Source organism: Mastacembelus armatus, chromosome 12 (genome assembly GCF_900324485.2).
Source record: "Mastacembelus armatus chromosome 12, fMasArm1.2, whole genome shotgun sequence".
Classification (NCBI taxonomy): domain Eukaryota; kingdom Metazoa; phylum Chordata; class Actinopteri; order Synbranchiformes; family Mastacembelidae; genus Mastacembelus; species Mastacembelus armatus.
Window position 1 is genome coordinate 11,287,699 of NC_046644.1, and position 26,781 is coordinate 11,314,479.

At 39.3% G+C, this 26,781-nt stretch overlaps 1 protein-coding gene across 2 annotated transcripts; it reads right to left on the reverse strand.

The window, feature by feature from the left end:
• Positions 1-24,251, reverse strand: gnaz (guanine nucleotide binding protein (G protein), alpha z polypeptide). Of its 2 annotated transcripts, none has more exons than XM_026297731.1 (3): positions 23,961-24,251; positions 9,641-10,977; positions 1-2,001 (listed from the first exon to the last, which is right to left on the reverse strand). In XM_026297731.1, exons 2-3 carry the CDS (start codon positions 10,361-10,363, stop codon positions 1,657-1,659), a joined length of 1,068 nt encoding a protein of 355 aa, XP_026153516.1. In that variant the 5' UTR covers positions 10,364-10,977; positions 23,961-24,251; the 3' UTR covers positions 1-1,656. The 2 variants fall into 2 exon arrangements, with proteins under 2 accessions (XP_026153516.1, XP_026153517.1); XM_026297732.1 differs by lacking the exon at positions 23,961-24,251 and adding an exon at positions 13,223-13,347.
• Positions 24,252-26,781: the final 2,530 nt, after the last annotated feature.

Below are 26,781 nucleotides of genomic sequence, written 5' to 3' on the forward strand. Positions count from 1 at the left end.
TTTGCATAAGTTGTTTTATTCATAGTTATTGTCCTTTTTATATTTCTCTTTAAATTGTTTTGTCTTTTGTTGAAGTGGACATCCTGTAAAGACAAGCCTGAAGCCCTTAGCTGAGTTGCTTGCAAATCACACTCTGAACTGAAAAGAAAGGGTAAGAGGAGGAGCAGAGTGGGGTTTTCCTCCTTTTCTTCATCTCATGCTCTTTTTGTCTCACTTACATTATCCCAACTCAACCTTCAGTTTCATTTGTTTTAACAAAGAGTGTTACCTTACAGAATATTTACACAGCATACTGACTGTTCAACAAGTTCCACTTAGTTAATGCAAGGAAGGTTGAACTATCAAGACTCGCTACTTCCTCTTCATATTTTTCTACAGTCTTGTTCTCCTTTGATCCATAGCCAGATTTTCCTTGTCATCATTGCAGTCATCATCACCTCTTATCATCCGTCATCTTTTTCATCATCATCATAACATTGTAAGGACCATGATAATATTGATATAACTCTTTTCAGTAGATTCCTCTCTGACAACTGTACAATCATACACAGTGTTTGACTTTTATATATATTTCTGGGAATATATTATTTAAACTTAAGAAAAGAGGAACATAATCTCAAAGAAAAAAAAATCAGTATCCCAAAGTAACAAAATCATGCATGTTTTAATGTTTTTCTCTATAAAAACAAAACAAAAAAAATAAACATAATGGAGGGGCCTGGCTTTATTTACAAACTGATCTTGGCACTGTTTTATTTGTCTCTGGCTGGAAACTGGAATGATCATCAAGAATACTTTTTGACTTTACAGAGTGAAACACTCACCTGGTGTTTTAAGTCAGTGACCTGCTCTAAAAGGCAGATTTTAGAGACATATTCTTTTTTTAAAGCACAAAAAATGATAAAAGAAGATGAGGAAAGAACAACACTATAGAGTCGACCAGGGCAAAAACACAAACAGTGTGTAGAAAATGTATTTTACTTCAGTTTTAGACTGTGGCAGTTTCCTCTTTCAGGTAGAAACCCTGTGATGTCATGTCAGCTGTCATTTTTTTCTAGAAATAGAGGCTCTCTATATGTCTCATCAGTTTCACTCACTGCTTACCAAAGTTAGGGTGAAAACCCAAAAAAGAGAACATTGATTCTGTCAGATTTCATCTTGTAAAGCAGCATTAATTGACTCTGGCAAATAAAGGAGACAAAAGTAACTGAAAACCACCAGCACAGGCCTACTATTCAGTCTCAGATTTGGCAGGCAGGTAGGGATAGCTGTCTAACATTTCCAGTGTTGCCTTGTCAAAGAAGTGCTTGACTGTTGATTCCCAAAGAAATTGTGTGTGAGCAAACTTAAGCTTGTGTGTATGTGTGTATTTGGGTGTCTCTGCATACTCATATTCAGTGCAAACACATTGGGTTAAAAGCCCATCTTGACCATGGCCCGTCATCTCTGTTGTTTCAATTGAAACAGTTGAATCTACAGTGCCATCTGCCCCTGACCATCTTACTACCTCATTTCCTTTGCAGTTTTCTGTTGCACCTCTTTAAAGACATAAACCATCTGAAAGGCTGACATGCCTTCTGCTTATCCAGCCTGATGGCGGGCCAACAGCTGCCAAGCAGCCCACTTTACGCACCGCCCCACACCCAGTGTCAAGTCCTAGCACAGCCCTATGTACTTGAGATTGTTCTGGATGATCACGTCCGTGACAGCGTCGAACACAAACTGGATGTTGCTGGTGTCAGTGGCACACGTGAAGTGAGAATAGATCTCCTTAGTCTCCTTGTTGCGGTTGAGGTCCTCGAACTGCCGTTGCACATAGACGGCTGCTTCTTCATAGGTGTTTTGACCTTTGTAGTCAGGGAAGCACACTGTCAGAGGAATGCGTTTGATCTTCTCCGCCAACAGGTCCTTCTTGTTGAGAAAGAGAATGAGCGATGTGTTGGTGAACCAGTTGTTGTTACAGATGGAGTCAAACAGGCGCAAGCTCTCAGCCATACGGCTCTGTAAGAGAAAGGAAATGAAAAGAAAATCAGACCATGAGATAAGTAAAATGTAGTATTTATTTACTTACTTTACAACCACAGCTTATCACACCTTCAGACCTTGATCACACAAGCAGGATCATGTGATTTAGTAAAAGCCAAGAGAGAAAGTTTGACCATGTAAGGGCACGGCAAGATTTGTGAAAGAAAATGAAAAAGTCATCCAGCACACAAAAACCCAACTAGTCAAAAGTGCAGCTCCTCTGGTATGTCAACGGAGACTTGAGCCTCTGTTGGAGACCTATGTTTGAACTCTCACTTTTCCCTCTTATATGGCTTGATTATTTCTTTTAGTGTACCACCACTCACTTTCTCTAAGTGCAAATGTGTGCATTGCCCTGTCCAAGCTGTGTGGCAGTCCTAATCTTACTCATTACAGCAAATCTCACTCCATAATGCAGAACAGAGCTAAAGACGCAGTAATGGTTTTGTATGAAAATGTGAATGGGTCATGTGGAGACATGCTGTTTATGCTGAGGTCAGACTGGGCTAACCTTTGTCATAAGAGGATCATTTGCAGTATCCTCTGGGACTTACCGAAGGTTAACAACTGACTTCTTTCACTTGGTGCCTCATTTCTGTTATGAACAATTTAAACTCTTAAATCTGTTATATTCTTTATTACTGGTATGTTCTTTTTTGTTGGTTCCAAATGTTGGTTCGCAGATTATTGTTTCTGGCCAACAGAATCGCGTTTGGTGTTACATTTTTCTCTAAAATAAAACCTTATTTCAAAACTTTGTATTAGAAGTTGTTGATTTCTCCCCTGTTCTTCTGACAAATTATTTAATCTAATCATAAGATTCAATTAGGAGAGGGCTTGGATAAATAGCATAACAACAAATATATAACAGCATCACTGGTATTAGCACTAAGCACTGTGCCATAATTTAAGTGGCTTTCCTTCACATAACTTCTGTCATTTTGACTTTGTTATTTGATCTGCTGGTTAGAACATTACAGTAATGAAATATTTTAAATAGAAATGTTGAAATAAACAAATTGTAAAATATGCAGAAGAAAAATCAGTGCATATGTTCATATAGGCAGCTGAATGCTTCTTTACGGTTTGTGATCATGTGATGAATATATATGAAAAAGGAAAGAAGAAGAAAGTTGATCTGTTCATGGCAGCTGCTGGCATGTGGCGACTGGCCAGCAGCTTGTGACTGGGAGTTTGTCAGATAGAACACTGCTATTTAAAAGGTTACAGAAACAACATGATGCTCTGAGCAAATCACAAGATCTGCACAGCATGAACCAAGATAGTAAGGGGAATAGCAAAGAATTTGATGATCATAGTGTAGATTCAAAGTAAACCTTGATTATTCAGTAGTGTAAGTGCACTATTTTTGTAAAACGATGAAAAGGTTACAGTTATGACTCTAAGCTGCATTTAACCCTTAGATATGACTCAAAAACTGCAATTTCACCAACCGAGTCTGGGATGGAATTACAATTATAAATGGATAATATATGTCCATAGAAGCTGTCTCTGTGCAATAAATTATTTTTTTTTAAAAAATTGTTTTTTTTACCTAAAAAGATTTATAGACAATGGTGGCACAATAGACTAGTAATACAGTTTGGGTATATTTTTAACAGAACAGTCTGTCAAATAGTAGCCCATAATAAATACATCCCTGAAGGAAGGCTGTTGAAGGGACAAAGGTTTCCCAAAACACATTGATAATAAACAAATCTGTTGAACCACAAGTACCGTGATCTAGGCACAAGATACTGCATGCATTTCCTCCAAAAAGATGTTTTGTTCTATTAAAAATGATCTAATTGTTTAAACAACTAAAATGAGATGCCAGAGGAAGAAGGGGGTATAATGAGATTTTGTTCAAGTGTGTCTGATGCGCCCCAGTTCTACACTGAAATTTTATCCATACATTTTACTTTCTCCTCCAGCTCTCTGATTTGCTACTCGATCAGAGGAAAATTTAAACTGTCCTTTTTGTATGAGTATGTGTAGTCAGGGGTGAAGGCCCCTAAACACTGTGCATTGCATGAAGTCGTGTCAGGCTGTTTGACCTAATTCCTCTTCTTTTCAGGGTGTCAAAACAGGATCCCAGCTGCTTAAGAGAGCATGGCAGGACACATCCAGCTGAGCCCAGGGAGTCGCCGGTCTACTCCCCTTGCCACAGCAGTGCTCGTACAGTAAGAGCTTCTTAATGGAGAGCTTAGGGAGTGGCAGAGCACCCAGGGGCACTAATGCATATAGACCCCCTTCCTTTGTTTTAAATACTCGCTGACCCACCCACATGTATATGTGCCCACATACCCAGTTTCACTCTCACCTCCTCCTGTTAGAGTACTACAGAGGTAGAGGGCTTAATTAAGCATAAAGTATTAATCATTTAATCATTGCTTTGTACAAATACAAATCAGCCACGCCTTTGTAATTTATATTTTATAGATTGATTTTAAATGCCATCGCCTTACAGGAAGGAGCACTTTGTACTTACCTACAAAAATACATTTTTCTGTCACCATGTTTTTTCTGCTGTACCTAAGAATTGCATTATTCAGGTGGTCCCTTTTCTGTTTTTTCTCTCTGTTTAATTACTAATGTCTCTGTTACTGTGGGCAGCAGCACTGCTGGGTTTAGTCGTGAAGCAAACAAACAAATATAAACACATTCCAGTTGTAACATTTGTTTTGTTCTACATTCTCATCAGCTAATCACATTTAAATAACAATTTGGCATATCATATATTTTGAGAATAATGTGTAGCTGGAGGTACAAAAGAGAGGTTTTGAGTTCATCCTAATTTTTTTGTAATGTGCAAGAATAGGTGGATAATGCAGTATCACAAGCTCTTTTCCAAAACATTATATCATATGAAGTGGTTCAATTACTTGAGAACGAATCCATGTTGAGATACCTGTCTGAGAGCGACCTCTGTGTTTCTGAGTAACAGACGGGGAGATTTAAGAATCGCTGATCAAGATTGTTTTACATTCAGATCAGTTCAACATCTTTGCTGTTTTGTGAAAAGAAAAGCACACGTCAAACTTTGTTATAAATAAATAAAAAACACCAGTAATTAGGCCTTTTTTGAAGTCACAGGTATTGTTTCATGTTTGAAAGATTAGTGAAAAAATAATTGAAACAATAGAAATAAAGCTGACAGTGCAGGTCTCCATTGATGTTGGGCTAACACAAGCTTAAAGAACCACAAGTCTCACATTTCAGCTTTTCATTTTCACCTCACATACACACAAAATTCACTGCAGTTGTTCAGCCTCAGCTATGGCTTATAAACCTGCGCGGCACATTCATAATAATGTACCCGCAAACACACACGCAGCCACACAATAGATGCTCGCACATGTACACCTCATATCTATTCTCTCCAGCGCTGCTGTTTGCTGTACAACCCCCCTTCTCTTCTCATCCTTCCTTCCCTAGTCACAGCTCACTGTCAGCCGTGCAGGATTAGGAGCATTTGACTGGCCTGTTGCTAAGCAACAGTAACCGTGGAAACTGATTTATTATGAAGACAGAGATGGGATAAGGAAAATGCATCAGGGAATGGGTTGATGGGTAAATGTTGTACTGTAATTATTATGTTTTTGTGCAAACTGGTGCATTGAAAAAGAACTGGTGTTGTTTTCTGCTTGTGTGACATTGTGGAAAGATTTGAAGGGTAAGATCACTAGGACGGACACAACAAGCTGTCTGTAAAAACAACACCTTTCCCTTTAATGAGGACCCCCAAAACAAATAAGAGGGTTGTCTAGCGTATGTGTGCAGACTTTCGAACCAGGAATCAATCATCATAATATATGCGTGCACACACAAAAGGATGAATGTCTCAAAATTCGTATTCACAGTCATAGCATTTCCTTTCTCTGTGCTGTTTAACCTCCATATTCTGTCTTACTGTGTCATTTTCCATTAGATAATCAAGTTTGGGGAACTTCTATTCAAATGCTCATCAGCAAAGCATTATGCTACTATAGTTCACAGATTTGCAGTTATTTAATCTAAGAAATAAATGAGTCAAGAGTTGCACTTGAAGTGAAAATTGATGAGTCACATTGAGACCTGAAAGTTAAATCAAGGACTTTTTTGTTGTACTAAGGGACTGATTCTTTGAAAAGTTTTTATTTCACATGAAAACACTGCGCTTAATGACTCAGTTGTGGTTGTGCATGGATATCTTTCCTGTCACCTCAAAGGTCTCTTATGTCAGCATTGTTATTGAGTCAGAAGATTAAATATTCTTGTTGTCTGAAGGAAATTACCTCTACTGCTAGGGCAGTTAAATCTAATTAAAATCACAGCTTTCCATTAACAGTGGATGAAACTGTAGCACATTGATATCATTACTGTGAAAGAGTCAGATCTGCCTGATATTTCACTGTTTCTCTCTGGATTGAATTCTATTCTCTTGTTACCTTGTCTTTAATCTTGACATGTTTTTTAGTATTAGCATACTAGTATTATGCCTTGATGGCTTAAGCATTTTGCAATTCACCTGTTGCAGGTTTCTGTAACCTATCAAAATGTTCCTGATATATTTGAAGCATTTTATTTGTTTATTGATTAGTTTATTATGAGGAAATTTGTTGTAATATTTTATAATGTATGTATTGCTACTGTAGCTATCAGTGTAATTATTTCTTTGTACCTGAATCAGGGGTCAGCTAAATGGACCAATCCCTAACCCTTACATAGATCCTGACCTTAATTATAAACTGATGGTTAACCCACCTTTACCAAGAAGCCACATTCTCAGTAGTTATGTTTCTAATCAGCTCTGTCATGTAAAATTTATAACTAGAGACACACATGGTAGACAGATACCAATGCTTTTGTCTTTCTCACATCACACATGTATTGAGCGTGTAGAAAATATCAGCTGTTCAGCTGTGTTGTGTCAGCTGACTGTTATGGAAGCAGGCAGGCAGAAAGTCATTGTACAACCGTCTGTAGATGTTGAAAGAACAAAAGCAACATACGGTACTAAGCTCAGTAAGGTTTAGGTGTACTGTGAATGTGACATTTAGACTTACTGCTGTATTATTCTGTCTGCCTGATAATCCTCTAGGTTTGTGAGGGTGTGGCCTGATCTCCTGTATATCCACCATTTATATGCTTTTGCAGCCTTTCTCTCATAAATCTTCATAGGGTTTATTCTATTTCATCACATATGACTGAAAAATCTCTACCATGAGATGATTTCTGTTACAGCACGAGTATGGCACCTTCAAATTTCCAATTTTGTGATGTGATTTCATGAAACTAATGCATTGTGTGAAATTCTGTTGAAAGTATGTGCGTGAATCATGTCTAGAGGTCATCCTTTAATAAGCCCTGTGTGTGATGATACACTGCACATCTTCCACCTGTATGTTTTATTCATCTACTAAATAATATGGTAAATCACATATAAGAAAATAAGTACTTGAAATTATGTATGGTATTGTTAATGTTAATGTATTAGCCTGGATATGATAATCATTTAACCACCCACATGCTTGCTTTGCTGTCCTAAAAGTGATTAATACTGGAATTTTTTTTTGTGATACTACCATCAGTACTTTTTTCCATAATACTTCACAAATTTGTCATTTTTAAACCAATTTCTTTACATGATGTACCTCATTTTGAGAGATGTGACCATCCCAGTGATGGGATAAGCCCTAACCTCATTCATGGTATTCATCAGTTTCATGCTCTTGTCAATTATTGTGACATTCATTTGATGTGGCTTGGTAGTTTGCACTGTCGCCTCCTGGCAAGCTGATCAGGCAATGACAGCTTATTCAGGATCCCAGCCTGACTAATTACATCCTGGGATAAGCCCTAACCTTTCACCCTGAATAGAAGGTGGTTTAAAAAATGGTTGGATGTTCATTTAAGGAGTTTTATTTACTACGATAGAACTACCCCACCAATACAGTAGAGGAAATATGCTGACCACAATGGCATATCTAAAGTACTTCAAAATTTTAAATGTGCCAAACTAGCATTAATGACTTGCATTAATGTCACTGCATCAATACAAAACATTCTTGACCAACTAAAGATGCCCTGTCAACTAGGTCTTTAGCACATCTTTGTGTCAAACCATGTAAACCTGAAGACAGTGAGTGATTCAACCACAAACCAACCATAAAAATGTTAGAATTGGCAGAATGCACCAAAGACTGAACAATATTCTTTGTTTCTGTAGTCTAGCATTAGGCTCGGAAGCACAATGGCTGCTCTAATTTCAGGATGTCTTTCTTTCTGATACTCTTGATGCCTTGCTTTCTTCTTTCTGTCCTGCCTTGGAATAATAAATGTTGTTTTTTTTTTTTTTTCACCTGTGAACTCCCATTGCTACACAGTGCCTTCACAATCTGCTAATTCTCACAGGTACAGCCTCACACTTTATTCTGTGAACTCAATTAACACCATACTGCATTTTTCTCCTCAGACTTTATTTTTAACCTATAAAACTAATTGATTTCATGTTCCAACCTAGCAAAGTGCACACCCTGTGTTACCCTGTTTTCCGGGTAACCTATGATTTATCAGGCCAGTACAGTTAGAAGGATGACAAAGTTTTCTGTCCTTCACTCAGCCACTCAAGATATTTCTAAAGGAGACTATATAAAGACATCAAGGTGAACATGGTTACTGAAACCTTAAAAAAATGTCATGATGTCTGTGAAAAGGAAATAGCTGGCCCCAGTAGTTATCCTAGTCAAAAAAGGGAAAATAATATCTATTGCTGACATTCATTTTGTCAAAAACATTGTTAAACAAGCAGTAACTACCCAACTACTACAGAATACTGTGATAGGAAGAAGGATGTTATGCTCTGGAAAGGACATTGTCCAAATTCCACAACCATGAAAGGGAGATCAACTTTGGTCATTATCTTCATTCAAGCTGATTTAAAATGGTTTTGTTTATTACATTAAATCAGAATTAATGCGCATTACCCATTTCTAAAAATTCAGAACTGATGTACTGAAATAAAATGCAGGAAGTAATTGTTTTGCATCCAGGCTTTCTTTTGCTAAAAATGAACAGCTATTACATTTATAAATATAAAACGCATGTATGATTTTCTTCTACTAAACTTTAAACACCCGCAATATCTTAAATAAATGTTGTAGCATGGTAGAAGCAAACAAAAAATCCTGCTATCTGTTTAACCACAGATGGGGATATACAGAGAGGAAGTGACACAGCAGAAACGGTTTGTGTTCTCTTTGCTTCTCAGAACTGTCAAACCTCACATGATTTTACCAGCTGAATGATAATGTTAAATTCATTTGCTTAAATCGACTTTTTTTTTTTTTTGGCTCTGGACAGTTTACTATTGTGATAGACTAAAATCTAGATTCAAAGATTATTGGAATCTAAAACCAGTATGTCAGTTATCTGTTTCACATAAGAGATATTTTCTTGCTACTTAAATGATCTAATCTTGTGGAAAGAAATGATAAATGTTCTATTTCTCCACATTGTGGTAGTGTGAGTGACTGCTGCATGCATGCAAGCATGTATTTGTGTATACCATGTGTTCATATTCATATGTCTGTTCTGTTCTGTATGTGGGTCCTTTAAGTCTGATTTTTCTTACCGTCTGGTTGTCCTCGTAGAGTTTGAGGTCATAACCACTAAGCTCGACACAGAAAATGATTGCAGTCACGCCCTCAAAACAGTGGATCCACTTCTTTCTCTCTGAACGCTGTCCACCCACATCTACCATCTTGAAGGTGAGCTCTTTGAAGGTGAACTTGTTCTCTACAATGCCAGTAGTCATGTCACGGGATCTTAGGATGTCCTCTACTGTAGGGATGTACTCAGGTGCAGAGATGCGATCCAGGTCATTCAGGTAGTAGGCAGTGTTGTCCTCTAAGTGGTACTCATTGGATCGTTGAAAGCACTCCTGGACCCCTGAGTCAGCCCATAGACGTTTCATGACCCCTAGCAACTCTGGAGTGATCTCCCCTTTGCTCTCGGCTGGCCCTGTGAGGGCAAAGAGCTGCACAGCGTCATAGGCGCGATCAGGATTGTGAAAGTCGATCTTGAGGGTGGTGAGGGCACGGATGATACGTGTGAGAGAGTCGATGGCATTGTACAGGATGAGGGGCTTGTACTCCTTGCAGGCCTCCAGGTTGAAGCCACCACTGTGGATGATTTTCATCTGTTTAACAATGGTGCTTTTCCCAGAGTTACTAGTTCCCAGCAACAGTAGCTTGATCTCACGCCTCTGGCGTTGGCTCTCTGACCGCAAGTGGCGGTCGATTCGCCGTGAACGCCGCGCCGCTTCCTTCTCCTCCGAGCTCTGACGGCATCCCATGGTCCTCCACCACGTGGTAAGCACAAAGGAACTCGTGCTGCTGCTTGATGGGAAAGCAAATTACAATGAAGTGGTGGCTGAGAATGAGTTGGTGGAAGAGCTGCAGAGATTTTTTTTTTTTTTTTAAATTAAAGATAGAGTTGGGGAAGAGACAGCCAAAACTTCCCAACAGGCCAATTCAGCACTAGACTGGAGAGCCACCACACACAGGAGTGACTCAGGAGTGTTTCATGCTTTTTGTTCAGCGGCAGTCTGAGAGTCCTGTGTGGGCAGAACCCAGATTTGTGGGATGTCCACACAGTGCCTTGCACTGAGATTGGACTGCCTGCTGGAGCCAAGGGAGCTGGGGTTCATAGCAGGGGCTCCCCTGAGAGGAAAAGCACTGGATGAGGGCTTGGGGAATGTTAAGCGTATGTCAGTAGAGAAAGAGGTTGGAGTGGATGTGTGCAAATAGCAAAACACCCTCACTCTCCCACATGACTCTTGTGGTGCGTTGCTCTTGTCTTACTTCTGCAGCCATTCATCTCAGTTCAATATTTCACTTGATCTTCCGGGTGAAAGCTTTTCTTCTTCTTCTGTGGTGTGATCTCCTTGACACCTAAAGGCCTCCAAATCTGCCAACACATTAAACAGAAGAACATAAATAACATGTTCAGGACTATCGAGGCAATTTCATCACTTTCTGTCCTATCTTAAAATCATAAGTTATAGTTCAGTGTATATTCACATTTTCTTTGAGGTGAGCAGATTGTGCCTTAGGTATAGAACTGAAGCCAGGAAGCTAGTTAGCTTAACTTATCATATAGACTGCAGTTAGGGCAAATGGTTAGCCTGGATCTATCAAAAGTCACATACAGATGTTTAAACCATAAATAAATGTACAGTGGCGTGAAAAAGTGTTGGCCCCCTTCCTGATTTCTTTTTTTTTTTTTTGCATGTTTGTCACACTTTGTTTCAGATCATCAAACAAATTTGAATATTAGTCAAAGATAACACAAGTAAACACATTATGCAGTTTTTAAATGAAGGTTTTTATTATTAAGGGAAAACAAAATCCAAAACTACATGGTCCTGTGTGAAAAAGTGTTTGCCCCCCCTGTTAAAACATAACTTAACTGTGGTTTATCACACCTGAGTTCAATTCTTCTAGCCACACCCAGGCCTGATTACTGCCACACCTGTTCGCAATCAAGAAATCACTTAAACCTGCCTGACAAAGTGAAGTAGACCAAAAGATCCTCAGAAGCTAGACATCATGCCGAGATTGAAAGAAATTAAAAAACAAATGAGAAAGAAAGTAATTGAGATCTATCAGTCTGGAAAAGGTTATAAAGCCATTTCTAAAGCTTTGGGACTGCAGCAAACCACAGTGAGAGCCATTATCTATAAATGGTGAAAACATGGAACAGTGGAGAACCTTCCCAGGAGTGGCCGACCGACCAAAATTACCCCAAGAGCGCAGCGACGACTCATCCCAGAGGTCACAAAAGACCCCACAACAACATCCAAAGAACTGCAGGCCTCACTTGCCTCAGTTAAGGTCACTGTTCATGACTCCACCACAAGAAAGAGACTGGACAAAAATGGTCTGCATGGTAGAGTTCCAAGACGAAAACTGCTGCTGAGCAAAAAGAACATAAAGGCTCGTCTCAGTTTTGCGAGAAAACATCTTGATGATCCCCACGACTTTTGGGAAAATACTCTGTGGACTGACGAGACAAAAGTTGAACTTTTTGGGAAAGTGTGTCCCATTAAGTAACACTGCATTTCAGAAAACGAACATCATAACAAACAGTAAAATATGGTGGTGGTAGTGGGATGGTCTGGGGCTGTTTTGCTGCTTCAGGACCTGGAAGACTTGCTGTGATAAATGGAACCATGAATTCTGCTGTCTACCAAAAATCCTGAAGGAGAACATCTGGCCATCTGTTCATGACCTCAAGCTGAAGCGAACTTGGGTTCTGCAGCAGGACAATGAGCCAAAACACACCAGCAAGTCCACCTCCGAATGGCTGAGGAAAAACAAAATGAAGACTTTGGAGTGGCTTAGTCAAAGTTCTGACCTCAATCCGATTGAGATGCTGTGGCATGACCTTAAAAAGGCGGTTCATGCTCGAAAACCCTCCAATGTGGCTGAATTACAATTCTGCAAAGATGAGGGGCCAAAATTCCTCCACAGCGCTGTAACAGACTCATTGCAAGTTATCGCAAACGCTTGATTGCAGTTGTTGCTGCTAAGGGTGGCCCAACCAGTTATTAGGTTTAGGGGGCAAACATTTTTCACACAGGACCATGTAGTTTTGGATTTTGTTTTCCCTTAATAATAAAAGCCTTCATTTAAAAAATGCATGATGTGTTTACTTGTGTTATATTTGACTAATATTTAAATTTGTTTGATGATCTGAAACATTAAAGTGTGACAAACATGCAAAAAAAAAAGAAATCAGGAAGAGGGCCAACACTTTTTCACACCACTGTATGTGAAACCTGTCCCACAAACTGTGCTCATCAGATGACTCTTAACAACCCACCACGTAGCCTGAGGCCCTCTTCTCATTTTCAGTGGATGGATAAACAACAAATTGATGTTTTTGCACTTCTGCTTGTGCACAGATGTGTGAATTAGTAAGCAATAGGAATGCTGATGACATGAATGCACTTTTTATCTTTAGAGAAAGCCAGAATAACTTAACCTAGCTTCTTTACATTTTGTCTTTATGTTAATCCAGGTTAATTTTCTGCTGGCTGTGGTTTCACAATTATGCTGCTATAACAATAATATTAACTCTTGTATGTCTAAAACTGCTACTTACTAAACAAACACTGAGGAAACAAAAACAACTGAATTCAGTACTTTACCTGTCTTCAACAAGTGGAAATTGAATAAAGACATGTACAATCGCACGTATGCTAACTTGCACACTTCCCATTGCCATACTACCCTTTTTCTGTGTACACTCCCTCTTCAGGTTTCTGTTCTTAACAGTAATACACGTGTACTCTCTCCATCTACAGTCTTGTGTTACCATAGACTCTGAGCCAAAGTAGATCTCAGCTGACCACGCCTACCCATTTAAAACCAGCACACACACATACTTATTACATACACAGTCAAGGTCAAATGGGTTGAGAAAAACAAACTCCACCATTTGAAAGGAAACTGACTCAGTATAAACAAGATAAATGTTCCTTTGTGACCAATGGCATCATCTGCTAGTTCCACTACAACCCAGTGCCTCTCACTGTCCTCTTTTTGGTGTGCTGTAGTATCAGAACTTTTCAGCAAAATGACTGCAGTTGAAATGTTTATTTACTATCAAAATGGAATATAACAGGCTTAAGCCAGCAGGTGCCTCTCCTGCTTTCATACCACTGCAAAGCCCCTTCTCCTTTCCCTGACATCTGTGTTGTTATCCTTCAGATTCTACACTGCAATCATAAAAAGAACCAACACATTTATGAGAATATTTGGTTTTCGTTCTGCTCCTGCTTTGATATATTAGCTGTTGAGGAGGCAGCACTTGTCTTTAATAAAATAAGTTGTAAAATTCTAATATGTTTGGGGACATAGCTTCAGATAAAATGTTATCTTATTGTAGGTGATAAATTTAAAGCAAAAACAAATTTGGAGCAGTGAATGCCTGTGGGATTCTGTGATAAATAGATGCACATTGAAACAGGCAGCATTCTATTGGCTGAGTAACAAATGTGAAATCATACTGTGGCCTAGTTTTGTTGGTGAAACTATACTCTGCAGACCTGTCAGACAGACAGAGAGAGAGCATTTCTCAGAGCTCTGTGAGCAGAGGCCCACTCTTCAAAAGACTCAGAGGACTAACAGAGCAGAACAAAGCCATAACAAAGCATCACAACACAAACAAAAAAGACAGCAGTGTTTCCTGCCTTCATATCTCTATATATGTATATATATATATATATATATATTTATAAAAGTATTATCAATCCTCATTCAGTGTACACGAAAATGCTATGAGGACACCTGTTTACACACAGTTGGCTCTGGACCGAAGAATAGGTGTTTCAAGAGTAAGTGAGTGGAGGCGGAGCCATGGGGGCTGCAGAGAGAGTCCGATGTATGATGAGGGCTAAGAAAATTAGATAATCAAGATAATATTTGGTCTTATGCCTTTCCCTCACTACAGCTGCTGCACATGGCCCATCAGCTCTCCCTGTTTCACTCTCTTAGGTGCTTACCTCCTATTATTAATTTACCATGCTGTAAATAATTACAATCACTTTTTATTATAGTGCATGTAGTTACAGTGCATTTCTATTATATAATGTTCTGTACTTTCCAACCGTGTTGGTGAGTCGATGAAAATGCTATTAAAATTAGGATCAGTCACATTAGATTGAGTGGTGATTTTAATCCATCAGAGGCTGGATGTTTTTGTGTAATAATGTGTGAAGACATTCACAACACTGGTGATTAAACCCACAAAGCCAGTCCCTGTGAGTTTGAATAGTGTGGATCCTCTGCATTTCTAGCCACTTAACACCTAAGAAGATAATGTGTTGAAGTGTTCAGGAACTCAATTATCAAGTTTCATAACAGTTCTCTTCAAACAACCACTAGAAACTTTTAAAAAGAGGAAACGAATTATCATTTGATTGGTATATCCTGTTCACTTTGCTGAAACATAAACTGAGTGAGCACATCACCATCTAAATGATAAATGTGTTCAGTATGATAATTGACTGTGAAATAAGCATATATGAAACTTTCTGTTGTACCTCATAGCATCTATTTTGAAGAGCTAGTATGAAATTGATCTCATTGTGAAACCGACTGTGATTTAAATCACATTCAACTAAAACATATTATTTCAAAAGTGAGGAAAAGTAGATGATGGTGCTCTGGCACAGTGGTGGTGTATTGTATATAATGACGGCATTACCAGATGTAGGAGAGTCCTGTTTGTTTTTATAGTTGGGAACCTTTCACTCCAAAAGATGACTAACGAAAGTAGTTCTGCACATTTTAACCCTATACTTCCCACTTGCTCTGCTGCTGGTCTTAACCCCTTCACTATTATATTTTAAGATCAATTAACAGGTTACATTTATAAACTGGAATTTGGATGTGTGGCCTTTAGAGCAGCCACAGTCCCTTCAGCAAACTAACATAGAGTATATGCCCACAGAGAAAAACTGCGTTCGATCAGCTGCACAGTGCTTATGCTTTCCTATCCAGAGACAGCTGTTTTCAGTGGCTGGAAGGTTGCCTCCTGTTCCTAGCTTTCCCCTGGCTGTCTGACAAAAAGAGGTTACTGAAAGACTTAAGCCTTGTCATTGTCCATATACAGTGACAAAGTCATACTGGAATCTAGCAGAGTGATTGTTACAATAATATCCAAAACTCCAAGATTAAAACAGTAACTAAAGCCAAGATCTGTACTAAGTTGCGCTATTGCGTTAAGATTAGGCCATTAAAGTGAAACTGTGATCAAACCTTTGGGTCATGTTGGATATTTGTGAGATCTATGGCAGCTGTCAAGTGAAACCAAATAGTTTTTTAAAGCTCTAGATTCCTGGTGTTTGGGGTCAAACTTGGACGTATGACATATACGTAGTGTTGTGATGGAATAAGGGGTGCATAGAAGTCAACATATTAAAATATACTGAAGTTAACAAAAAAATGACTTGTGGGATCCCTGGGACAGAGTTGTCCATCTGAGCAGTGAAAAGGCCTTTAAGCAAGACAAAAGAGGCTCTGCTAGAGAGACATTATTAATTTATGTGATGCCACAGAGGCGGTGAACAGGCAATGCATTAGTGAGAAAATCTGAGGTGATCAATAGGCATGCTTTCCTCAAGTGCTCAGCTTTTACTGCCACCACAAGGTCATAGACCGTTTGGTATGGACAGACGTCAGAAACAGCAAACAGTTGATGATTGAGTTGGAAGAAAAAGAGGAATGCATGGAAAGGTTTAATTCCCAAATGAAAGCATATATAACAGAAAATCTGGTAAATGGATGTTCAGGCTGACTAATCCTCTTTCACATAGATATGACTCTTGGCATTTTGTCCATGCAGGCTATGCAGAGAAGTGCCAGGGAAGAACAGACTGAAGAATGACATTGAAAAACAATATGACAGTTGATTTCATAATTGTAAAATTAGACAAAAAACATACAATTGCACTGAAGTGGATCATGAATGAGACTGTAAATCCTGCAGGGGGAGAGCACTGTGACATTCACAGGCTTGTTTAGACCATTTGGAGCAGTGTCGGTGGTAGTGAGCTACAGCAGAGCATCAGGACCTGCTGAAAGTTTTGTGACATTTCCATGACTGTTGTGTCCATGACATTTCTTTGAAGGGGATAAGAAGTTTAAAGTGTGGTTATGACACAGTTGACTGGTGAAACACACACATCAGAATATCTCCCTCTTCAAAAACAGTAAACAGGACAGCAAGACTCCTTTAGGAAGAGCGAAAAAAAATAGTTCTTTCTTCAAGGGGATGAATGTTATTGATATATGTTATATTCTGCTTGGCCGGTCATTGACAAAGCAATCAAAGTCATGAGGCTGAAATCACTGGAGGTTTTTAAATTTTTAATCAGGAGCGGACATGTTCTAGCAGCTCCTGCCTTTTCAGTAATGGTAATTATATATCCATGACTTTCCATTTTTAACTTCAGTCTTTAGAAAGACATCAAACCTCAGATAAATATTCTTTATTGCCTTATGACCAATTACCGAATTACCAACTGGAACATCTGAATTCAATTTTACATCTTACTTGAACTAAAGCAGTTTTGCATTTAAATAAATAAACTGCCAATACAAGGACGAAAAAATGAAAATATAATATAGTCAAAGAGAACAATCAGAGATTTTTTTTTTATAAAAGAAATGTGAAATAAACAACAACAATCTAATGGGGATTAATGTTGAAGGACAAGTCTTTTATTAGAAAAAAATCATGGCTTTATTCTTTGCAGAACTGAGCTAAATACAGTGGCCATTTGCTCTGTGGTTGATGGGTTGTACATGACTCAAATCGAGTTGTTTAAGCTGAAACTCACTTTTAGTTGCTTGGCTTGAGGTGCCTAGAAAATGTTTGCATAAGGTAGAAGCCTGTAAGAGTCATCTGTTGGAATCATATTATATGTTATAATAGGAATGTAGTTTGTGGACATGACTATGGCTAATTACAGATTTCACATTGTCCTCACAAGATATGCTTTTATATTACCACAAACCCAATACTTTTTCAGTAAATCGGACACATTTTGTACAAAAAGGAACTGCTCTTATGATTATGCTTGTTAATCTCTTGTGTGTGTGCTCTTATTTGGCCCAGCCGTATTCTGTTTAGACCCACTGTTTTAAGAGAAGAGCTGAGAGGAGACTTGAGCTACTGGAAAGAGTACTGTACTGTTAACACTGGCAAGGTTTCCAGGAATTCTTACATCTAGCATTTCATACTGTACATAATAGGGTTTTTGATAAGATACAGCTGGCTACTTTAGTGATTATCATCTTAATTTGTCAAAATCCCTTTGCCACCCTAAATAAAAAACCATAAACAAATTTCAAAAAGGATAACTTTCCCTCCTTCTGATATGCCCGATAATCATTTCACACCATAGTTACAGTACTGTAAAACCAGATTAAATTGCTAGAATTAAATGGTTAATGTTATTTTGAACTGAGTAGTGTTTGTGGCAAATGGTGGACGTTTTATTTCAGTTCCAAAGACAGAAACTGGGCCTGACCTGACGGATAGCTTAATTTTATGCTTTCAGCTGCAGAATGATACATCAGTGTCACCTCAATGTCACTTGCTAACACATATCCTGTATATAACACTGCCTCATGTGATGGAGCTAAAAGATATACCAAATATAGCCAGATATACATGCTTTGCTGTGTATAGCTTAGGGGAACAAAAAAAAAAAAAAAAAAAAATTATGTATCCGACTTAGAAGGGCTGCTTCTGTGTGATGACTCAGAGCTTTGTGGTCGCCACCATCTACGTCAGAATCATATGACATATAGGTTACAGCCAATGTGATCTTCAGCACCGTGTGGCACTGTGGGATTTCTTTACAAGAAGACTCTGCGGTGCAGGTGTTTGGGAGCTTCTAATGGCAGAGAGCACCTTTGCTTCAAAATCATGTTTCAAGAGCCATTATATCTAATGGATTACCCAGGGTTCATGTCAAAATTTGAATTACATTGCCATTATGATCTGAGACCATGAGAGAATTGAGTGATTAGGTCACTTCAAAATCTCCTAAGATCCTTTCTGTGTATAATAGTGAATGATGCTTAAGTTTGTATTAGTCACCACATTTGATACAAAACTAAGGCTGGTTGATATGGTAAAATATTTTATCTCCATTTTTTTCTATGTTTCAGTGACACAATAAAGAACAATATCCTGTTCTCTAGTAACTATGTACATATTTGCAATGGCAACAAAACTGTTCTATTTTTACATTTGTATACAATTTAAGAATAACACTAGGAGCTAGGAACCTCCTACACATTTACCTTTGGAGACCAAACCAAAGCTAAGAAATAAGATTACACAGTAGGTTTATTTCAGTGAGGTAATGTTAATGTTTTGTATTTTAATGTATTTGACCACATGTCCTTAGCTCAAGCCTTGTATAACATGCATAAAAGCATGTCATATTTGAATTTTCCTGCAACCTACCACAATGTACTTTTCTTTATAAATGTACAGTACCAGACCATCTGGGAGTTAAAACTCCAGTGTAGTAGTAAACTCACTTGTCTGCAATTCCCCTTAAAAATTGTCATTTAATAATTATATCTAGTTTGTGTACACTTTTTAGCTGCAATGATTGTTTGTTCAACATTTTGTGCTATCTCTTCGTGATATGCCGTCCTGAATGTGGACATCAGGGAAAGACGGCTGTGTACAGTACGCATGAGGACTCATTCATTATAGAAAACAATGATGGGCAGTGTTCTTCTTTCTACTCCCCCAAAACAGTGGGCTGTTTACAGGGTGGAGACGGGGTGGGGGGTGAGGTCTCTCTATGCTAGATGCTTTTTTGTGATAAAGCTCTGTTTAACGTTGCCACTCTCAATGGCTGTGTTCCCCCTTCTCCAATCCAGCGGGTCACACTGAGTCACAAGGCCATCCATTGATGACAATGGCATGTTTGTGCACAGGCTGAGCTATGGGTAGGCTGTCTGATGTGAAGGCATAAGATGGCACAAGGTGGACACTAATCTCTCATGTGCATGCGCTGATGTACACGCAAATGTCTATACACTGCTGTACATAGTCTGTTATTCATTTGCTGCTGATGCATACAGACATTATTCTCTTTTCTTTCACGGAAAGAACTTCCCTCCTTATAGAGTATATTAAGTAGATCAGCACAACTCAGGTTAATGCTATACTCTTTCTAATCTACATTTAATGAGTCACACCAGTGCAGTGTTCATTTAGGTCATGACAGATCAGACAAATGCATTCTGCAACAAAAGGAAATTGTGGGAAACACACTTTGAGTTCTAAAACCCATAGATATTATCTGCCGTTGGTGATTTGATAACTGGAACAAGAAAACGAAAATACCTCCTGCTACAGTGGATACAACAGTATAACTGCCATAAACCCATGTGATTAGCACTTTAAAATAAATGCTGTAGGAGCAACAGTGAGTAAAATTCACTAATGAAGACTAAAATATTATGTTGCATTGGGGTTGGTTGCACCTTCAGAGCAGTAGCAGGATTTAGAGCTAATGATAAATTGTCTTCCAAAAAGCTAAATTCAGTTCAAGTAAAGTAATGTGTTGTTCTGTACTACTAAGGCCCCAACAACAGATAATACTGCAAGTATTGTCTTTACAGGATGAAAATGTAGGGAGAGGAACGATCTGAAAAAATGAGAAATAGGAAAATGTCACCTGCCTGCTGAACACTGTAAAACAGAACCAACTATATAAAACCACACTATATAGACACTATTAGATTCTCTTATTCATTATAAGAAGTTCATGGTAAAAGCAGAAAGGGAGTGCCCCAGTGAACTGTAGAGGTCACTGATATACACCACCAGCTTTCACTCCACTTTCAGGTATTTTCATGGAAATGCAGCCCTGCACACCCTCATCAACAAATGCCTATAAACTTTACTTTTGGCTGTATTCCAGAGAGCCTGTATTAATAACAGTCATCCAATAGATGCTGCTTTTATGCATATACTGTACACACATCCATGCATGCACATACTACAGATCAGTGTCCCTCTCCAGTGGGTAGTTGGCCATAGCACACCCATCATCCTCTCTCCCTCCTCACCACCGCCTTGTTGTCATATGACCGCCGTTATGTGTGTGCAGTGGAACACAAAGTTGCTCTGTTAGTCCCCTCTGCTCGGCCCTCTCAGATTTGAGTGCTGGAAGTAAGGCCCTCTCACTCGCAGGCCTCTGGAAAACAGACAGGTCCCTGTATGCAACTACTAGCAAAGATTAGAAAGAGAAAGAGAGGGATGAATTGAGCTGATGTTGCTTTACGTAATACCAAAAGATAACTTAATCCTTACTCATTCACAAAGCCCCGCCCCAAGTTAGTTTGGTTCAATCCTCACTGATGCTTTACTCTGAAGTAATTTATTAGTTCTCACTAGATCACACCCTGTTTAAAAGCATTTGCTCCCAAAAACAGGTATTTACAGTATGTAGACATGACGCTTTGTCTCATTACCTTGTTGGGGATTAAAGACCCACAACAAACACAAATGCTGAGCCAGCTGAATCTGAGCAATGCCCTGTCTGAGCGTGAAGTGACAAAACAAGTCAGAGACACAGACCTAAGGGACGCAGAGAATTTCTTCTACAGCTTTGTAGGATAGTCCATTGCCTCTGCATGATCTTAAAGGTCAAATTCTCCCATCTACCAAAGCAAATGTCTAATGTGATAGTTCTTTTTCTATGTTATCTTATAACTTAGATTAATCATTTTTTAAGTAGGCTGTCGAGGGAACCTGATCCCCTTGGTACTTAACTGTAATAGAGCTGAGTTTAATTGTCCAAGTCAGCAGTGTGCTCACCTAGAAAGTTGAAGATGGCTAAAAGTGTACCGGGAAGTGACATTGGCCCCTTTGGTGCAAGAGTTGCTACCTTAACAGCCACTGTCTATACTCAAACTAAGTCCCAGCTGTCCCCTTCCATTATGTCACCCAGCTGAGCGCATGTAGAAAGTAACAAAAGAGGTGCAAGGAGGTCAACTCAGCATAGGTTTTGTCACATTTGTTTTTATATGCATAGGGGTTACTTTAATGGGAGCTTAGTGTGAGCTACCATTTCAACAAAAAGAAGGCAAAACAGCTGCTGATGCTGTTGGAAAAGAAAAGACTTCTGTTGACTTAAGAATTCATATTGAACTTTGTGTATCTGGCTTAACAAAGCCATTAAATCAGAATCAAATCATTTTTTTCCCAACATCATATTCAAACTTTATAAGTGTATAACAGTATGATTATGTTGTTCAGCGCATGTGCATGTATTGTAGGTGAAACTTTGTGAAGGTCCTTTATGCAAACATGTGATTAACCTTTACATTTCACACTGGACATGATCATGCATCATTTTAAAGCCTGTATCATCAGTGACCTGTTGAATAAAAAAGAAAAATGAAATGAAAAGATGAATCAAATGTTAGTGCAGCTTGTGGGGCTGATTAGAGCTTTTGTCACAGTGGATGTGACCTTGATTTGTCTTCTAATGGTAACCGGCCAGTGACTGACACTATAGTAGTTGATATAGAGTGAAAAAGAAAAACAGGATAGGACAAAACTGTCAGATGATCTGAACTGTGATTGCAAGATAGACAGTCATGCGTGAAAAACGTTTGCGTGCAAAACATTTGTTTGATGTGCCTCTGTTTCTGATGCTGGCTGTGATAATATACCTCACAGTTTTTTTTATCTTACAGGAACTGATAACATGCACTCTGTCTGAGATGATACATTTTGGTTTAGCAGTTAACTTGATAAACACTGAAATATTATTTAATTATAGACAGTGGTAATTTAAGATTTGAAATTGATCAGAAAGAATTAAAACATGATGTACATATGTGCATCTTAGCTAATAGTGAGTTAGATGCTGAAAGAAATATTTGTATCCTGTAAAAACTATTTTTATCTAAATTCTGAAACATTATGCATTTTTGTAAGTGAGATGAGTAAAGCTGCAGCTTCCTATAAAGTCTTAGCCCGGTCTCTCAGCATTACACTGACAGAAATCAATATTCCCTTCCAGTTTTTTGCATTTTCTTACAAACCCTGTTCAAGCAATATTACAGAGGCTCCAGCAAAAGTATCAATCTAATATTCCTGATCCATTTTTTGTATCAGCAGTGCTCAAGAGATAAAGACACAATGGAATTAATCCACCATCTTTGCCTTTATTCACAGATGTCCGAGGGCCTCGATGTGAGCTGCTATCACAAACACAGCATTCCATCTGTGTAACATACTCAGAAAAGTGCTTTCTTTCTGCCACCATAAAATTATTATGTCTTGCACCCTTTTCTTTCATCCAGTCTGCTTCAAATCTTCTCTTTCCTTCTTTCTCTGCTGCATCAACCTCCGCCCCTCTGCCCCATCTGCCTCCCTACTGTTAAACCCCCCAGCCCCTCGACCCCTCCCTGCACTGGTTTTTCTTTCTTTCTCTCTCAAGCATGTTACACAAACACACATGCAGTACACACAAATACACAGGCTCTCCTGATACTACACAACTGATCCCAGCCTGCACTGAAAAAAATCACAGTAATGCCGTGTTAAAAATATGAAGGATTGTTGATACAGTCACAAATCATTCTGTTTTGCCTGCTGAGTACTGAAAATTACATTTCTAAACAGACACAGGCAGGGCTAGACACAAATGAACCAAATAAATCCAATCTTGAGAATATTAATCAATATCGATGTAAGTTTCCTGCCATGGATATCAGACGGCAGGCTCCATTGGCAAATCCTACAGCGTTCCAATGCCACTGTCAGGCCACTATTTGCCTGCCTAGTCCAGTGCCCGCAGAGTCAGGCTCCGTGGGATTTGTACACCTCCCACTGCACATTCATATTCAATGTCTCGTAAAGCCAGTTGTAAGTACCTGATTGTGTGTGATGATGCTTTCACTCTCATTTCCCCTTTTTCAGTTTTATAGTTAATGTCCTGAACAGAGCACAGACATATTTGCAAACACACACACGTATTTTTATGTATCCTTCACTTGTCCTACATACAATAATTACTCAAACTAAGCACTGCTTTCAGCATTCTGTAACAATAGAAGATGCTCTTTGGAGATGATGAGTCAAACTGCAAGCATAAGATAGCAGCATCCGTTGACACAGAGCTAGCAGGGTGGAGGAGGGGGCTGGACAGGGTGCCTGCCATCTCTGAACATCACCTTCCTCATTTTTTCAGGAAAACGCACTCCACAGAATAGCTGTAATGAAATAGCATCTTGTTCTTCCTGTGTGTCCAAAGCCGGCAAGCCTTGTGTTGATAACCCAAAAAAAAAAAAAAAAAAAAAAAAAAGCTGTGTGAGTGTAGTCAAGCTTACCGTGTTCACAAGCCAGCATCCATTTACAAAAGATACTGCAGACAAGCGCTTGCAGGGAGAGAAAGGCTGTGTGCAATCCGCCTTTAGTCCTGCTGCTTCATTTTCACATCTTCCTCATATTCGCAAAGTCACACACACACACTACACACACACACACACACACACACATACATCTCTCCTTTAGCACCCCACTTTCTCTGTCTTGTTAACGTCTGTGTTCTGTATCCCCTCTTGTTTGCTCCAAGGCAGTTGAGACACTGCAGCGATGGGGGTGGAGGGCGTGTATATATGTGTGCGTTTGTCTGAGTGTGTCAGAAACAGAGAGGCAGAGAGAGGGAGTGCAGGACAGAAATGGAGGGAGGAGTCAGCAGGGATAGAGAGAGAAGGGGGAAATGGTCAGGATTAAATCAAGAGAGCAACAGAGAGAGTGAGGAAAAACAGCCTCTGATGATGGGGTAACTACAGCATCCAGTGTATCTTTATTTCATGCTAGAGTGATTAAAAAAATATATAAACCATTAAAGAATCTGAATCCTGCTTACTAGAATGGAAGTGATGCACTCTATGGGTCCTTTTCTTGAGGTATTATATGCTTGCTGACAGGCCAGCAGCAGGGTTGGTTGTGATTTCATTGATGACTGAAAAAACATACAAGATAGGGAGAGAGGGAGGAGGAGGGGACCGGAGAGAAGAGGAGAGGAAGGGAAGGGAGGGGAAGGGAGGAATGACGACAAAGGAATGGGAGGGGGATTGGTCGATGGTGTAATGTGCTGTTTCCGTGCCAACTGTTTCTGTGACAGTGGGTCCACTTCCTTTATTGCTATTGGCTATAACCAAGAATTGATAGAAGCGTGGGCAAATGAGGCAGCATGCCACGGAGTGTGAATGGGTGGTTCCCTTCATGTGTTTCTTCCACTTCTTATGAAGCAGTGAGAACGACGACAACAAATATGTGTTTTACTTGACTGCAGCTACAGAGAACACGTGCGTGAAAACACACAAAATGATCCCAGTGCTGGAGCATGATGTGAATTATCACTTTGTCATTTTGGATGCCCCCCAGAGTGTAAATTGAGTCCTCCCTTCCTTCTAGCATGCATACACATAGACACAACCACACACTGGCCTGCAAGAAAAAAATCCCCAGATCAGGTTGCTTAGGGTGTGTAGTGTAATGCAATTGCCTGTACACCAACCCTGGTGTCATGAACTGTGAGATAATTAATCGGCTATAGGCCAGTGTAAGCGCACATCTGGTGGGGGTGAGCAACATTGCTTCTCCATGACCTTTCATCCAGGTGGTGTATTGTCCCCATTCTTTCACTTTGTCCCTCATTGGGTCTCTTTAGCCCTATTACCTGATTCAATGTATATCATTAATTACTTTAAATAGGTACTTAGCCTTAACACAAACACCCATCCTGTTTAGCAGCTATTAATACTGAAGACATGTATCTTCTCAGAGTTTCGATGTGAATTGAATGATGTGAGCCTCCTGAACATTTTAGAATAAAACAAACTATTTTCATGATCTCTTTTTGGCACCTAGAGGACAACATAGAAAAAAATGTGTGTTCAGACAAGATATCATGTTCAATAGCCTTGACTGTAAATTAGGTCTGTGTTTGCACTTAGGCTCAATAGCTGTTCTTGACATTTCACCTTTAAATGTCAAACCTGTGATGATGTACCCGACCACTTCATACTGGAGATAAATTTCCAAGTGTGATAGAAACATGCGCCATCTGCGTTTTGATGTATTCAAATACAAATCCTTACACTCTCTGTCCTGAGTGCACAGATCTAGTGGGGTGACAGAAAGCAGCAAGACCCTATTGAGGATATTAACTTATGCTGAGTTTTATTCTGTAACCTTGAATCTCTAACGCTCAACGTGTTCAGGTCTTTTCTCTGACTTGAGGTGAATGGAATAGTTTTCATTATTGGCAATAACCAGGCTCACAATTACTGTTAACCTATCTGGCAACATGAGGCCTGTGCAGAGTGTGAATGTGACCTTTGATTCGGATATTTACCGTTAGTTACAATAAAAAGCAATTTCCAAAATAACATCTTTGCAAATTTTAAATCACCCCTAAATTTATGGTTTAATGCATTTTTTCTACTGATTAATGTGCTGATTGATTTGTTTTTTAAATGACTTTCCCTAAATTCCCCTTGTTCTCTATCAGTGCCTTATGACCCTCCTGTCACCTTCAGCATTTCTCTGTCCCTTTCACTCTTCATAACCCTCACTATCCCTTTTTGTCTCTCCCAGATTGTCTCTGTGCCTCTCCCAGCTTCCTGTCTCCCTAATCCTTAATCCTGTGGAAATCGGTCAGGCAGAATGAGCCAGCTTTGATCAGGCTCTCTTATCAGGCGTGCTAACACTGTCAGCACACCCGGATCCCACAGAACCCTGGAGCTCAGGGGGAGAGCTTCAAACAGGAGTTCACCCCCTGTCTCTACTTGAGAGAATAGGGAGAGGGAGGACGAAGAGTTCCCGTCTCAGTTGCAAGTGACGTACTCTGACATCAGGCTCCCTTTTTTTTTGCAAATTTAGCATCATATGACACCATTTATCTGTGATGACATTTTTGCTTCTGGATAGCTTTTTCCACATGAACTAAACCTGTGGGAAAAAAGATCTGCAGCCAGTGTAAAGCAACTTGTTACTGAGAACAGTGTACAGTAGAGAAATTGGAAGGTAACTTTTGCATTTGCCAGGGTCGTCTTTGACAGCAAGCAAACATATGGAAGCTGTGTCACTGGTATTTTAGTATTTTGATCTGTGGCCAGGCATGTCACAGAACACTTGGTG

Bases quoted from the DNA above. Each gene is read 5' to 3' on its own strand.
- gnaz (XM_026297731.1), bottom strand. From the start codon at position 10,363: ATGGGATGCCGTCAGAGCTCGGAGGAGAAGGAAGCGGCGCGGCGTTCA. The intron at 2,002-9,640 runs GTAAGAAAAATC...TTTCTCTTACAG, and splicing joins TCTACGAGGACAACCAGACG to AGCCGTATGGCTGAGAGCTT.